This window comes from Zootoca vivipara, chromosome 7 (assembly GCF_965207765.1).
Source record: "Zootoca vivipara chromosome 7, rZooViv2.hap1.1, whole genome shotgun sequence".
Classification (NCBI taxonomy): domain Eukaryota; kingdom Metazoa; phylum Chordata; class Lepidosauria; order Squamata; family Lacertidae; genus Zootoca; species Zootoca vivipara.
Window position 1 is genome coordinate 6,552,494 of NC_142590.1, and position 16,661 is coordinate 6,569,154.

General features: G+C 45.5%; 1 protein-coding gene across 1 annotated transcript; it reads left to right on the forward strand.

Annotated features, from left to right (window-relative positions):
* The first annotated feature begins 3,806 nt into the window (after window positions 1-3,806).
* Window positions 3,807-7,673, forward strand: LOC118089553 (protein FAM163A). Its single transcript, XM_035124350.3, has 2 exons — window positions 3,807-4,016; window positions 6,218-7,673. The coding sequence occupies exons 1-2, from the start codon at window positions 3,924-3,926 to the stop codon at window positions 6,626-6,628; spliced, it is 504 nt and encodes a 167-aa protein (XP_034980241.2). The 5' UTR covers window positions 3,807-3,923; the 3' UTR covers window positions 6,629-7,673.
* Window positions 7,674-16,661: the final 8,988 nt, after the last annotated feature.

Consider the following 16,661-nt stretch of genomic DNA (forward strand, 5'->3'; position numbering starts at 1 on the left):
CGATCTCTTTGCCAATTGCCAACATTGTTTTAGGGGTAGCCAACGCAATGCCATCCAGGTGTTTTGGACTGCAGCATCCATCATCCCTCACCATTGACCATTCTGATTGGGGCTGATGGGACTCCATTAGCCCACTGGCAAGAGCAAATGTCTCCTTCTAACTGACACCGCCCCATTGGCAATGCAATCCATATCCATTTGCATATCTTAAAATTAAACACATTCACCGTCATTTCTCACATGGCACATCTTGGATACTCAGGTTCAAATATGGCATGGTCTTGGAACCCTTTGCCTCAATTGGCTTTGCCCCTCAAGACTTTGCCCCAATCAGACTGCAGCCGGACAGCGACTCTGCTAATTTTCCTGTTGTTTCAGAGTATCCCTTTCATCCAGCTTCAGTTTAATCACCTCTTGTCTCAGGTAATCCGTCCCACCGCTGATAACAGACGCTTCGAGTTTTGTCCCCAAGAGGCCACGTTGTTCAGTTGTCATGCAATCTCGCCTCACTGTTTTAGGCTGGCAGAACCAGCCCTCCCTGCGAATGATGCTGAGCCACTTGGCTCAGGTGGCAGATCAGGAAGGGAGGAGGAAAATGATCTCCCTCATCCACCTTTCTCAGGGCCAGCCAGCCACCTGCCTGCCTTGACTGACTGGCTCATAGCCAGCCAACACGGCCACAGTCTAGGGCGTGTCATTTGAGGGTCTGAAACATAATCTTTGCAAATTTCTTCAGTCTTAAAAAATATGCTTTTGGGCATGAGGAATGCAAATCTGCTATTGATTTTTGGTGTGACCGGACAACATTTAGCTCAGTAGGTTTATGTTTGAGGAAAAAGCACACAAAAAAACTTTTGGGAAACCCAAGAATGTTAATTTTACCTTCTGGAAATGTCATGCTAAATAATAATAAATAATAATATGAATCTATAACTGCAATCACATTTGATATTTAATATGCGATTTTACTACTACTTACCAAGCAAAACCAAGTTATGTTAATTTAACCGAAATATCTTTTGAATTCTCAAGTCATGTTACAACTTTCTGGCACCCCTCATTTTTGGAAGTTGAAAGCTGAAATATTCACCTGCTAATGCCACTGCGGCCTCCGCCCTCGTCCTCCTGTGTTCCTCCTTGTGCACCTGAAAAGGTAACAGTGGCATAAATGCCCCATTCCTCTCTCTGAGGAAGTGATCCTCTGACAATTCTTCCTCAAAGTGAGGCATTGAAAGCAAAGTCACCTGGAGAGCACCTGGGCTGCTGCCAATTCGGTGCAATGGCGGGAAATTGCTTTATAAAATAATCGTAAAACTTTCAAGTTATTTATGAACGTTAAGCATTTTATCCCTGCTTCTGATGTGTGGCATGAAGGCTCATAGTTCAAAACTGGATGAGGCAATTACCTTGCCATAAAAAAAGCCTGCTCAAAATTTGTTTTCTGTGATGTCCTCTTCACAAGAAATTACTCTTTATTGGAAAAAGGCATATGCCTGCTGTTTTCCAATGAAAGGGCAATAGTTGAGATCTCTAGACGCGACCCAACATTGAGAACAACCCCTGACCAAGTCTGCTGAAAGCCACATGCTACCAAGGCAGTAGTATAAAATCTGTGTTCAGTTTTAGAGAATCTTTATCTTGCCATTTCAAGTCAATTTGGATTGCCCTTGGAGTATCTAGAACAGTGATGGCGAACCTATGACACGCGTGTCAGACGTGACACGCAGAGCCCTCACTGCTGGCACGCGCCCCATTGGCCCATTTGCACTGTTGTTTTTCCCCATTTGTTCTCCCGCTCCTCCTACAGTTTGTCTCCGCTACAGCTTGTCTCCGCTGTTAAAACCCGGATCTTTTTTGTTGTTGTTGTTGCTAGTAGCCAGAGATTGGTTTTTAACCCTTTCTGTGCTGTTTTTCTGGCGCTTTGGCAGACGATGATTGGGTGTAACAGTGTTTGTTTTTTAACCCGTTCTGTGCTGGGGTTTTTGGCGCTTTGGCAGACTATGTCGGTGCTGCGTGTTAGTTCCAGTGAAGGTATTATTTGTCATTTATTTCTGTTCTCCCCCCCCCAAAAAAAAGTGCAGCAGCTTTGGGGCACCCCCCCCAAAAGCAAAGCAACCTCAAAAACTTTGGTCAGCAGCTCCCCCCAAAAAGCTCAACAACTCTGGGCACTTTATGATAAATAAGGGGTGTTTGGTTTGGTTAAATAATTTAGTTTTTGGTTTATTAAATACAGTTATATATTATAATTTTCCTTTTTTGTTATTTAAACTATAAATATCGCAAAATTATGGGTTTTTTCTCGAAGTGACACACCACCCGAGTTATGCTCAGTTTTTTGGCAAATTTTGACACACCAAGCTCAAAAGGTTGCCCATCACTGATCTAGAAGATAAGGAACTGACCATTCCAGGAAGGAAGCCCCAGATCCAGGGCTATTGCAGAGGAAAATCAAATGCTATGAGATGTTTAGTTTGTTTTGTAACAGATTGATCGAGGAATCAATACAAACTTTCATTTGCTTTGGCTTTTAATGAGACTGGTGTGCTGTGCCTCAGCTGTTCTTTTAATTAGGAATAATGGCATTACACAACCCGCAACTCAATGGAATAACAGACTAGCTCCTTGAATGGGGGTGTTTCGGTCTGATCCTCAATGTCGTCAGAGCTAAAAGTCATCTTTAATGTTTCCTTTTAAATTCCCAATTCCAGCCGCACCCCAGAACTGCTACCACACTAGACAGACTAACAAACAAGTAATATCTTTAACTCTTGATCCCACAGATTAAATGTGGCTCTCACTAGTTAAATCTTGATTCATCAGTTAAGCTTCAATAGATTAATCAACTCACTCAACTGATTCAGCCCACTGCCTTTTTAAAATCCTATTTAAATGTGATTTTTAAAAGCCATTTTTTAAATAAGTAACAACAGAAGACAATAAGAGTAGAGAACAGCAGCAACACTTGGAGGAATCAGGGCAGGAGTACGGTAGGAAGATTTCATGCTTGTCCGATCTACTTTGGCTTTTTTACTAGCACCCCAAGGCCAACCAACGAGAGGCAGGATCAAAGGAGACACAGGGTGCTTCCATAATGTTTCTGTTCTCGGGTGGGATTCAGTCACATGTCTGCAAATTTTGGTTGCACAGCTGGTAGTTGACTGGGATGTCCACAACAGATCCATATCCCCCGAGGGAAAGTGATGGGAAAATGCACTGGGAAGTGTGGAAGGACGCAACATCATTTAACCTGCCCACAAACAGATCAGAATGAACGCTCATTAAATAGTCAATGTCATCTAATTCCCTGCAGAAAAGATAGTGAAATAGCGCTAAGCACGTAGTCTGAGCTTGTAGCGAGCAAGCTCAGGCATGTCCTACCTCGGTGAGTTCACTTAGTGAAAAAGAACGAACCAAGGAGGAAACGTAACTCTGTCGTCCCCTTCTCCTTGTGCCCTCCATCTTTCCCAACATCAGGGTCTTTTCCAGGGAGTCTTCTCTTCTCATGAGGTGGCCAAAGTATTGGAGCCTCAGCTTCACGATCTGTCCTTCCAGTGAGAGGAATTAAGGATTAAGCACTTTTTACTACTTAAAAGTGCTTAATCAAACCTGCCAATGTATCAACTGGTTTACAGTATTTCTGCACATAAACAATAAAATTTCCCCATTCTTTTTTAAACTTCTCTTTGTCAGAGTCTCTGAATTTTGCCATCAGTTTTGCCATTTCTGCATAGTCCATAAGTTTTATTTGCCATTATTTTATTGTTGGCAACAGTTGGCAATTCTTTTCAATCTACGGCAAACCACCCAGAGATCTACTAGTTGTACACCTCAATCTTACCTTCTGCCTACCCTTGCTATAGGGATTCTTAATTGTTACTAGTTATCTTTGTTGTTTTTCTAGAGTTTGATGGAGAATCGGTCGGATGACAGCAGGAACTGTTGTAATCACTGGAGGAATACTAGCAACAGTGATCTTACTGTGTATCATTGCTGTTCTGTGCTATTGTAGACTACAGGTAAGAATCTATGCTTCTGTGGGCTGTTTTGCTTCTGTATCCAAAGAAAGCTTCACATTTTAGGCATGAAGCAACTCTCCTGCGGGTCCACCAGAGTTACATGGTCTTTCAGCAAACATGGTGTAAGGGGGAGGGCTTATAGGGAACAGCCCCCCCCCCTCTCATCAGGAGCAGCCCATCTCCCAGCAGTAATGAAAGCGAAGGGTCGGAAGGGGAAAGTCAGGAGACGGAGAGGGAGTGCCAGAGCTCTGGCAACATCCAAGAGCCACTGCTCCTCAGGCAGGAAGAGAGGGAGGGGGAAAGAGAGGAGGGGACTCAGAAGGGCCGGAGACCTCCCCCCCCAACACCGGAATTAAGGAGGAGGAGAAAGGGGAGGAGGTTAGCTGTCCCGCGACTCTTATGTTGGTCAAAGTCGCGAAAAGGGGCAGTGCCGGATTCTGAATCGGACTGATGAGACATGAAACCAGCAGCTCAATTCACTGTAAATCATGTGCACCAATAAAAGTTCCTGAAAGACAAGCATGTGGAGAGTCGTTACTCAAGAGTAGTCGCAAAAACCCTGACACATGGGAAGGATGAAGAACATTAATAATAATAATAATAATAATAATAATAATAATAATAATAATTTATTATTATTTATACCCCAGCCACTCTGGGTGGCTTCCAACCGAATATTAAAAACAGTACAGCATCAAACCTTAAAAGCTTCCCTAAACAGGGCTGCCTTCAGTTGTCTTCTAAAAGTAAAATAGTTGCTTATTGCTTTGACATCTGCTTGGAGGGTGTTCCACAGGGCGGGTGCCACTACCAAGAAGGCCCTCTGTCTGGTTCCCTGTAACCTCACTTATCGCAATGAGGGACCCCCAGAAGGCCCTCGGTGCTGGATCTCAGTGTCCGGGCTGAATGATGGGGGTGGAGACGCAGTAGGCCTGTAAAGTAGTATTATCCCCATTTTACAGGTGGCTGAGGTTCAAATAAAACATCTTGGTCAAGGGGCACATGACACTTGAATAAGACCTTCCCAGGTCGCAATTCACACTTTCAGCCACCATCAGGGCTGGTCAGACAATTTCTCTGCACAAATACAGAATTGTGCTAAATCAGGCATGTCCAAAGTCTGATTCAGTGGCCTATTCTGGCCCGCTGGTCAATTTAATCCAGCCCCGGTGGCAGTATATGTCCTGGAGCCAGATTAAAATCCTAAAAAAAAAAAACCTCAACAACTTGAATCCTAAAAAAGGTGAACAACTAACAACTTTGGTTGGCCCTCACGCACCAAATCTGGCCCTCTTTGAAAAACGTTTTGTGCACCCCTGTGCTATGTCCAAAGAACATCGTTCCAATTATGGGTGGGGTGAAAGGCAGAAGTGGGAAGGGCAAAAAAACAGACGAAAGAATTAAGTAATGTAACATAATATGAAGTGAATGAGAAATAAAAAAATTCCTCCAAACCAAAATAAATTAGTATAAAAACAAATATTTTATGGTACTTATCTCTGGTGGATAGCTGTCTGTCTCTATTTTTGTTTTGTATATATATATTTTATTACAAGAAAACATTGTTGACAGTGCAGGTGTTTGCTAGACTGTAATCTTAAGAATAATACACAACACTACCAAACTATAGTAAGGTAAAGGGACCCCTGACCATTAGGTCCAGTCGTGACCAACTTTGGGGTTGCGGCGCTCATCTCGCTTTATTCTCCGAGGGAGCCGGCATACAGCTTCCAGGTCATGTGGCCAGCATGACTTAGCCGCTTCTGGCTAACCAGAGCAGCAAACGGAAATGCTGTTTACCTTCCTGCTGTAGCGGTACCTATTTATCCACTTGTACTTTGAGGTGCTTTCGACCGAGCAACGGAAGCTCACCACGTCGCAGGGATTCGAACCGCCGACCTTCTGATCAGCAAGCCCTAGGCTCAGTGGTTTAACCCACAGAGCCACCCGGGTCCCCTACTCCGCTACTTAGGGCATGCCATTTTCGGAGGTGTGAGTTAGTTTTGGCACATTTCTTCAGTGTGGGGTCTTAAAAACACATTTTTGAGCGTGAGGAATTCAATCTGCTGTGACTGCACAACATTTAGCTTCGTAAATCTAGGCTCTGTGGTTTAACCCACATGCCAAACATTGTTATATTTTTAATGCACTTTTGTTTTTGCGTGTGCCACCTAACCACAGGTCTTTCCCTCCTGCTTTAGTATTATTGCTGCAAGAAAGATGACACTGATGAAGAGGAAGAGGAGGAGGAGGAGGAGGAGGAGCAGGAGGAGACTGACCTTCCTTCACACTCGCACTATGCCATGTGCAACGCTTGCAACTCTCGCATCATGGACGGGCAGGGCAACTCCTCTTTTCCGCCCCATGAGATTAACAAGCCAGGCAATCGGAACCATTGCCCGACCTGCTCCCCTTATGGCTCCCCCTTTTACATACGGACCGCTGACCTGGTGCGTAACGGGGGCGAGAGGATCACCTACATGCCTACATGCTGCAAAGAAATGGGGCTGCCCCTCAAAATGGCTGTCCCCCCGAGTTTCCCGGTGACCCACCACCACTGCATCATACACGAGACCTTTCCCAACTCAAGGGCTTTCAGTACAGAAGTCTGATCACAATCGGTTTCAGACGTAGGGTGCTTCGGTTTGATGCGGGTTGCTACGGAAACCTTTCAACAAAAACGGAACATGCATCCAAGACCCGACGTTGTTCCTGAGGCTCTTCTTGTTAAGAGGAAAAGTAGTGACATTGCACCCAAGACATTGAACTTGGCGGTTTTTGAACCTGCAAACAGTGTTGGGTCCACTGAAGGGTCTTGTCTAAGGAGGGCTATGTACAGTACAAACTAACTAACTTGTATTTAAACACTCTTGCAGGTCCACCCTGACCCCCACATACATCTTTGGTGTCTACATGTAGAAAACCCTATTCTCTCTCTCTCTCTCTCTCTCTCTCTCTCTCTCTCTCTCTCTCTCTCTCTCTCTCTCTCTCTCTCTCTCTCCAAAGCAATAGCCACTGGTCTCCCTTGACAGGTAATATGAGTGCATACTAAGTCAGCCAACACACCATTTATTGGACACTGTCCTATCCAGTAATGACGGTGGCATTAGCGAGAAGGGTGGCGAAATCCTTGCTAAACTCACTTCTAGTGCTCCTGTTCATTGGAAGTGGAGAGGAGGAAAACAAATACAGTGGTGCCTCGCTTAACGAATGCCCTGCTTAACGAAATTTCCGCTTAACGAAAGGATTTTTCGAGCGGAGGTTGCCTCGCTAGACGGATTTGTTTTACGAAAAATTCGTCTAGCGAATCACGGTTTCCCATAGGAATGCATTGAAATTCAATTAATGCGTTCCTATGGGCAATTTTTTTTAAAAAAAAAATTCAATTCATTCCTATGGGATTCGCTAGACGAATTTTCCGTTATAAGAAAAGACCCGTGGAATGAATTAAATTCGTCTAGCGAGGCACCACTGTAAATGGAATTAATATCCTTGTAATATAATAGTTACAAACGGAATGCTATTCTCTGTACTAGAATGTAAAAATAGGTGAACCATTCTCTGCTTATTACACACACACACACACACACACACACACACACACACACACACACACCACGTAATATGCAAAAGATAAAGGAAAGGGAGATTGGGAAGTGGTGCAAAAAAAAAAAAGGACTGTTCTCTCAATTTCCTTAACACTCACAGGCTTTCATAGAAATGGTGACTTCTGACATCCACAAACTGCACCACTGAAGAGTTACTGGCCTCTCGCCCACCTCCCTTTCCCTAGTATTCAAAGCCCGTGTTTAGGGCAGCTGCCTGATACACCTTTGATGAAACTGCAAAATATAATATTTTTTTATAAGTAAGTCCTGTTATGGAATGTGGAGGATGACTACGAACCATGTTTCACAAGGCTAAGAAGGGCCACAGGTGAAGTGAGTGTTGAAAGCTAATGCCAAGCTTGAGAGTTTCATGAAATTTGCAAGACAATATCATGCGCCTCTTTAAAAAGAACTCTGGGTCTTACGGAACGATTTGTACTGGGTTGCGTTATGGATTTATTTCTCTTACAATGTTTGCAATTCCACCCTTTGTTATTTGTCAAGTGTTGTTTCTGTATTTGAATTAGTACTAATGTCTCGATCCGCCCAGGAGGGTTTTTCGAGGGTCCTCCGTCACCAGCTTTGCGTGGAAGGTGTCTCAGTTTGCCGGTTTCCCCAGCTATTTGGACCCGGTCCAGTTGAATAAGCACAATGGTCCACTGCCTAAAGCACTTAAATGTTGGCTCTCATCTTTTATAGCACATTGAAAGCACAAGGTTTCCCCTAAAGGATCCTGGGAACTGTAGCTTACCCCTCACAGAGCCACAATCTCCAGCACCCTTAACAAGCTACAGTTTCCAGGATTCTCAAGCAGAAACGATGCACTTTCACTGTATAGTGTGCCCAATAACATTTTAAGTGAGATGTGCATGATCTGGAATCTGGATGGTAGCACTTCACCTTGATAATCACTGGTGATAAAATAGTTTATAGATGGTCACTTCAGATTGCATATAGACCTAGCATGTCGGCAGGAAGGTTTGGTTCCAAGCAAACGCTTTCTCGTGCAAAAACTCCTTGCATGCAGAAAACAAGCATGTTAGGGAAGGGGGAGGAGGAGCACAGCACATGCATTGCAACCAGAAGACTCCAGATTCAATCCCTGGCATCTCCAGATAGGGCTGGATAAGTCTCCTGTCTAAAATCCCGGAGAACCGCTTCCGTTCAGTAGAGACAATGCTGGACCTTTCAGAATCTGACACAGATGGACCAATGAGCTGAGTTAGGATAAGATAGCTTTCCGAGTTCCTAACCAGAAGACTAGGTTTTCTAAAAAAAAATCCTTTCCAGTGTAAGAAGTCCCTCCCCATGTAAAATTAGTTCAGCAATGTAAGAATATTTTTAGAGCAGTCATACCACCGCCTACTTGCATACTGAAGCGGTAACAATTCTAACACCCAATGAGCTCTTTTTAGAGTTTCTACACAAGTGGGAGTTCTGATGTATAAAGCTGGCGGCTTCCATATGCGGGAGAAGTCGCTTGGACTTCTATATGCAAATATGCCAAAAACCAAGGCTTGGTCGGTGAAACACTAACATTGGCAGCGTGGTAGGTAACTGGAAAGTCTGAAGCTAGTGTGAGAGATTGGGCTGGAGGCATGGATGGATGGATGGACCCGGGAGCAAGGTTCCCCTCCTTCACCGCTGTTGCCTTCCCAATCATAGTGGGTGTGTTCTGCTGGCCACATATCCCTCCCTCCCTCCCAAACTTCAGCCCCTAGGGCAGTGGTCCCCAGTTAGCTAAGTACTGCAGACCCTCTGTTTTACAAAAGGCAAGCTATGGACCCCCTACTTTTGAAAAGTTTTCTCTCTATATAGTGGTTTTCATGATGTGAATGATGTGATGGGTGGGTTACATGGACCCCCTGAGATGTGTGGACCACAAATTGGGAACCACTGCCCTAGGGGCTTCCCACAATCTCTTGACCAAGGATGCATTTGTCAAAGCAAGGCAGTTTTCTGGACTTGTCTGGAGTTCAGGGGTGCAAGAAGAGGCACCCAGCAAAGTCCTCGCCCATCTTAATTTCTCAGAGGCATATTAACATATGCAAATGCCATGGGGGGGAATTGTGCCCTGGGCCTTTGTTTGGGGCCCCTTTAAGTACCTACTGACACCTCTGCACATACAGTGGAACCTCAGTTTATGAACACCTCGGTTTATGAATTTTCGGTTTACGAACGCCGCAGACCCATCTGGAACGGATTAATTCACTTTCCATTACTTTCAATGGGAAAGTTCGCTTCAGTTTATGAACGCTTCAGTTTATGAACAGACTTCCGGAATCAATTGTGTTCATAAACCGAGGTACCGCTGTAGTGTACTCCAGGTATAGGCAAACTCCGGCCCTCCAGATGTTTGGGACTACAATACCTATCATCCCTGACCACTGGTTCTGTTAGCTAGGGATGATGGGAATTGTAGTCCCAAACATCCGGAGGGCCGGAATTTGCCTATGCCTGCTGTACTTGTAGCAAGCTCAGGGGTGGGGGGTGTTTAGATTTTTGAGACACTTGAGACAAAAATTACATAACGTTCACAACCTGGTTTCACAGAGTTGCTTGTCTAGAAAGCCTGGTGTGGAGTGAGAGCAACCATTTCGCCCAGAGGTCAGTCTCGTTGCCTCAGCTGGGATTTACTATTGGGAAATGTGCATGGGATTGCAGCCTCATTCTCTTTTAGCAAAACATGCCAAAATCTTTTGGCACTTGCAAGACATAAAATGTATTGGGTTCCTGAGCTTTGGGCCTGTTTCATCAGATCCCTGCAGAGGTCTAGAACGGGTTGCAGTGGGCAGGCAGGGGTTGGCAAAAACGCAAACAAGAGCCTCGAATGTACATTTAGAGTGACAGGTGATCTGTCCTAAAAACAACCTGCTAATTTCACAAATCCACCCAACTGGGTTATGTACAGCTTTGTGAGCTGTCAACAGTTCTTGGAACCTGCAAACCATCTGAGGACTCACTGAAATTCCTCTGTGGAGAGTTTGTTACACACACACACACACACACCACCACCACCACCACCACCGCATCTTTCCTTGCTGAGAAAACAGACACAATCCACCAAATGTTAGTCATGACTAACATCCAGAAAAATGAGATGGTTAACTGGGCCATGCTGCCAGTCTGCAGTGGACGGATGCAATTTTAAAATGGCCCTGTTTTGTTTTGTTTGTTTTAAACCTGCATTCAAGGAGAAAACTAACCTGGCAAGGAGATAGGCTTTATCCTAGCTGGTTTTACCACCTCCTCCTGACTTGTACAGTACTGAATGTGTAAAGGGTAAAGGGACCCCTGACCATTAGGTCCAGTCGTGACCGACTCTGGGGTTGCGGCGCTCATCTCGTGTTATTGGCCAAGGGAGCCGGCATACAGCTTCCAGGTCATGTGGCCAGCATGACAAAGCCGCTTCTGGCGAACCAGAGCAGCACACGGAAACGCCGTTTACCTTCCTGCTGGAGCGGTACCTATTTATCTACTTGCACTCATGACATGCTTTCGAACTGCTAGGTTGCCAGGAGCAGGGACCGAACAATGGGAGCTCACCCTGTCATGGGGATTCGAACCACCGACCTTCTGATCAGCAAGCCCTAAGCTCTGTGGTTTAACCCACAGCGCCACCTGCGTCCCTTACTGAATGTGTTGTTGTTGTTTAGTTGTTTATTCGTGTCCGACTCTTCATGACCCCATGGACCAGAGCACGCCAGACACTCCTGTCTTCCACTGCCTCACGCAGTTTGGTCAGACTCATGTTCGTAGCTTCGAGAACACTGTCCAACCATCTCATCCTCTGTCGTCCCCTTCTCCTTGTGCCCTCAATCTTTCCCAGCATCAGGGTCTTTTCCAGGGAGTCTTCTCTTCTCATCAGGTGGCCAAAGTACTGGAGCCTCAGCTTCAGGATCTGTCCTTCCAGTGAGCACTCAGGGCTGATTTCCTTCAGAATGGATAGGTTTTATTTTCTTGCAGTCCATGGGACTCTCAAGAGTCTCCTCCAGCACCATAATTCAAAAGCATCAATTCTTCGGCGATCAGCCTTCTTTATGGTCCAGCTCTCACTTTCATACATCACTACTGGGAAAACCATAGCTTTAACTATACGGACCTTTGTCGGCAAGACTGACCCATACATAAAAATGGCTTCCAATTGGTTTCTGGGTGTGATTCAAAGCCCTCGAACTGAGCTATTTGCCCTAAGCCAGCCTTTGTCAACCTAGTGCTGCCCAGATGTTCTGGACTACAAGTCCCATTAGTTCTAGCCAGCATGGCTGATAGGAGGTGCCATTCAAAACATCTGGAGGGCATTAGGTTTGCTAAGGCTGCCTTAAACAGTCTGGGGGGGGAGGGCTCACCTTCTCCCATGTGATCCTGCCAATTACATCATTACTGGAGACCTGCTTTGGATGTCCTCACCACCAGAGGTTTGGTGAGTAGCAAGCAGGGACAAGGCCTTCTCATCTCCTCGAAATGTCCTCTTGGCGTCCACTCTCCTTTTTCAGTGCCAAGTAAAAGGCGAAAAAGATGACTTTTCTCAAATCACCTTTGCCGCTGTTACTCTGACTGCTTTGTCTGATACTTCAGTCCTCAATGGTTGCATTGTTTTTATTTTATTTTGTCGGCTGCCTTGAGAAATGTTTTAAATCTCTAAATAAGAACCCACCTTTCATGGTGCACATAAAGGAGAAATGTCTAGCTTAGCCGATTCCCTGGTGTGCTAAATTAGCGCATGGTGGGAAGTTCTTGGTTTTTTTAAACTAAAATCAGGACAAAACAAGACACACACCCTCCCACTGGTAGCTGGATATGGTACAGTTCACACCCCTCCCACCTTCTGCTGGGTAGTCACGGTCCAGTGCCATCAGAATTACAGCAGCCACCAAGGTATCAAAGGACCGGCATTGGCAAGGACAGGAGCTGCAGTTTGGGTTCCCGCCATGTGGTCCAAGCCTTCTCACATTACTAAAAGGAGTGTAGCTGCACAGACTCATCTGCCTCTGTTGTAGCATGGATATACAGCATGATGTAACACAGTGGTAGCCAGTGCAGGGCTCTCAAGGCATTGCTGGACTATAACCCCCTCAAAACAAATTCAATACTGTACCTTGCTACGCAAATACAGTTATCACAATACACTAAGCGCAACAGGCTGAATAATAATAACTGTGAACATTTTATTGATTATTTCCTGACATAAAGGTCTAGCCCAGTATATGCAACATATACAGTTCATATATATGGTATGTAAAGATAAAGGGACCCCTGACCATTAGGTCCAGTTGTGACCGACTCTGGGGTTGTGGCGCTCATCTCGCATTATTGGCCGAGGGAGCCGGCGTACAGCTTCCAGGTCATGTGGCCAACATGACAAAGCCGCTTCTGGCGAACCAGAGCAGCACATGGAAACGTCGTTTACCTTTCCTCTGTAGTGGTACCTATTTATCTACTTGCACTTTGATGTGCTTTTGAACTGCTAGGTGGGCAGGAGCAGGGACCAAGCAACGGGAGCTCACCCCGTCACAGGGATTCGAACTGCCGACCTTCTGATTGGCAAGCCCTAGGCTCTGTGGTTTAGAGCACAGCGCCACCCGCATCCCTGTTTCTTCTTGGAAGTTCCTGTTAAACACAATCCTTGGGTGAAAACAGAAAAGTCATCAAGGTAACGAGAACAACACAGCTGATGTAGACTGCTGGCACAAGCTGGTTGGTGCAGCTACAAACAATAAGAAAGCCTAAGGATTGTGTTATACAGGAACTCACAAGAACAAACAATAGAAAAGATAAGAAAAGAAGAAATGAATTATCATAGGTTATTTACCATATATATGAACTGCATATGTTGCACATCCTTTACGTTAGGAAATAACCAATAAAATGTTCACAGTTATTATTATTCAACCTGTTGTGCTTTGTGTATTGTGGACTACAACTCCCATCATCCCTGACCACCGGCCATGCAGCTGGGACTCATGGGAGCTGAAGTCCAACAACATCCGGGGGGGGGGCACCGTGTTGGCTCCCCAATGCAGCACATGGATAACATGGCTATCCAGCATAACGGGAGAAATGGCTGTTAGAAAACAGATTTCTCACTCAAAGTTCATTGCTTTCAGCAGTATTTAGTGGCAACTCATTTCATCTGGGTTGCATCCAATATAGTTCTCTACTAGTCCTAGGTAGAAGACTGTGGTCAGCGGTTCTTAACAAGTGTACTAGTGGACTATCTGTAGATGTATGCAGAATTTATTTTGGTCCCCTGGTTTCTACTCAAGTGATTATTTCTGGGGTAATATTGCTCCTATTTGACCCACATGCCTTAATTTAAATCCTATTTGCAAGGTTTAAGAGAGTTGTCCTGACGCAGAAGGGAAATTTGTGTGCAGTTCTGGTTGGGAATATTCATCATGCTGCTCACCTGATCTCCACCGGATTTTGCTGAAGTATTGGGTGGTGGTGCACATTTAATTTTTATCTTTATTTATTCCAGCTATGTATAAACTGCTTGATCACCCAAGCTTCTAAGTGGTTTTCGTCTAAGACCACTCATTGCACACAGCAAAGCTGCAAACAGGACTGGATTGAGGAGGTTTTTCAGGCAAACTGTTCATGCACGACCATCCGCCCCTGCAGTAAATATAGTTTGAGAACAAACTACATTTTTCTTGGAGCATGGTTTAACGGTTTAAAGTTAGGTTCAAATCAAGGCCAAACTGCAACTCGGCCATTGTGACCCCCAACTTCTAGAATTAAAACAAGCCGATATTGTGCATGTCCGAATCCTGTCACAATTTTTGTAGAGAGGAATGATTATTTCAGTCCTGAGTGGCCTTTTGCAGCCACATACCCATCTTGAATTAAAAACTTTCCCTCAAAATCTCTGCAGAACAAAATCCCAGTAGTATCTCCGCTATATTTGCCATCCTCCCCAATGGAAGTGGGCACGCTGGCGGGGGGAGACCAGTTAGCCCAAGATGCCCTGCTCCATGCCTTGTGCTGCCACCCAAACTCCTGAATCCAAACTGGAGTGTTGACATTCTGCACTTCACATTTCTTCTGGGTACATCAAGGGTGCGGACCCTCAAAACCTGTTCCCTCCTTGGTACGCAGGTCAAACATGGGTATGTCCTCTTTTCCAAGCACAGGTGAAGTTTTTTTGCTCAAGGTGCTGCTTCCTCCCCCAATCTCCTCTCCTCCCTTCTTCATTGAAGAAAACTACCAACATTCACCTTTTGCACGGCTTCTGTAGCATAAAGAGGAGAGACAGGGGCAAGCAGTGTTGATACAAGAAAGTATGGTTGAAAGGTCGTTCCGATCCATTGTTTTTTGTACTTCAGAACTGCTGTTTGTCTTCAACGTATTTCCTTTGTTGCTCGGCAATGGAGCCAGGTTAGAAGTTAAAATGAAAAAAAAAACAATAATACAGACTTTGAAATACTAAAGTAGATGTTTGATGTCTTCCGTTGCGTTTATCTGTTTGTCCATTGCTGGATCAACTTGTGGCTGGGACCCCTGATGATGTACAAAGGCTGGGCTTGGCCTTGTTTGGGCTTCCAGTGGCCAAGCTCCAACTACCATTCCCTCTTAGCAGGGAACTCTGGGAGCTGTAGCTCAGTGAGGGGAACGGGGGCTTCCTAACAACTCTCAGCACCCTTGACAAACTGCAATGCCCAGGATTCTTTGGGGGAAGCCATGACTGCTTAAAGTGGTATGATACTGCTTTAAACATATAGTGCAGATGGAGCCAGACTTAGATGTGTTCTTCAGGGCACCATCCAGGATGCCCTGTCAGCTCATCTGAAGGCCAAACCAGCTCCACCAGGCTGTAAAACCCTGCCCCCCCCCCGAGCCTGTCCTTTAGTTTAAGTAACTTGTCTCATAGGACAGAATGGGGCACTACCTTCGTATTCTCAAAATGAAAGGAAGTATACAAATTCTCAATGACAATCTACCAGTCTAAGCTCCCCCGCCATTCTGTCCTGCCCCACCTTAGGAATTCATCCTCCTGTTGGTGTCTTCTGCTGCTGGCTCTTCAGGTCTTTGTTTCCTATTTTTTAACTGGAAGTGTGCCACTCTGGCCCTCGAGGCAGGCAGACAACTTCCCCCTGGAACTGGAATCCTCGCCATTTGTGGCCCTGACATCTACCTGGGGCTGTGGGTGCTCAGGTATCAGAGTCCTCTTCAGCCACAGAAGGGAAACTTAAGAGGGCAGCATCAACCCCTTTGAGTATGAAGCCTTTGCTAGACTTGATGTAAATACTAAGGGCCTGGCCTCTTCTTGCCAGAGTCAACAGAACCGTTCTTTTGACCAGGTCTACTTCAATTGCCAACTAAATCTTTCACCCCAGTTACATCAACTTCCCTGGCAGATTTGGGAAACCCGCTTCTGGGATTGGGGTAATCTCTCTTGTTCAGTATAGGCCTGGCAGACTTGAAATAGGCCAAACACTGTCACAGACTGGCATCTAAACAGTTGGTGCAGACATGGGCACATCAAGCTGTGTTGAAAGCAAGCAAGTATGGCCTCCTCACCTGAGGTTTCCACATGATCGTCAACCATGTCCTTATCGGCTTACTTCCCTTTGTACAAATTCCCACAGAACCTTTCACAGGAATGATGGATACTGGTAACTGAAAGGGAGAATGCCATAGATGCCAAGTACCCCGTTTTCTCCGGGAAAACCCCGATTTTACTTACCTTTTCCCGGTGGTCCCCCGTATCACTTCGGCTCCCGTTTTTCTCCGGTGGCCATTTTTTTTCTTTCCGATTTGCCCTTCTATGGGCACCAAAAATGGCCGCCGCCGGCTTCAAAAATCGCATCTACGCATGTCCAGAAGTGCATAGACTTTCGGCGGTGGCCATTTTTGGTGCCCATAGATGGGCGGAGCGACACCGGAAGTTGCGTCTATGCACTTCCTGACATGTGTACAAGCGGCTTTCGAAGCCGGCGGCGGCCATTTTTGGTGCCCATAGAAGGGCAAAGCGACACCGGAAGTTACGTCGACGCAACTTCCGGTGTCGCACGGCTGCCGGTCGCGGATTCTG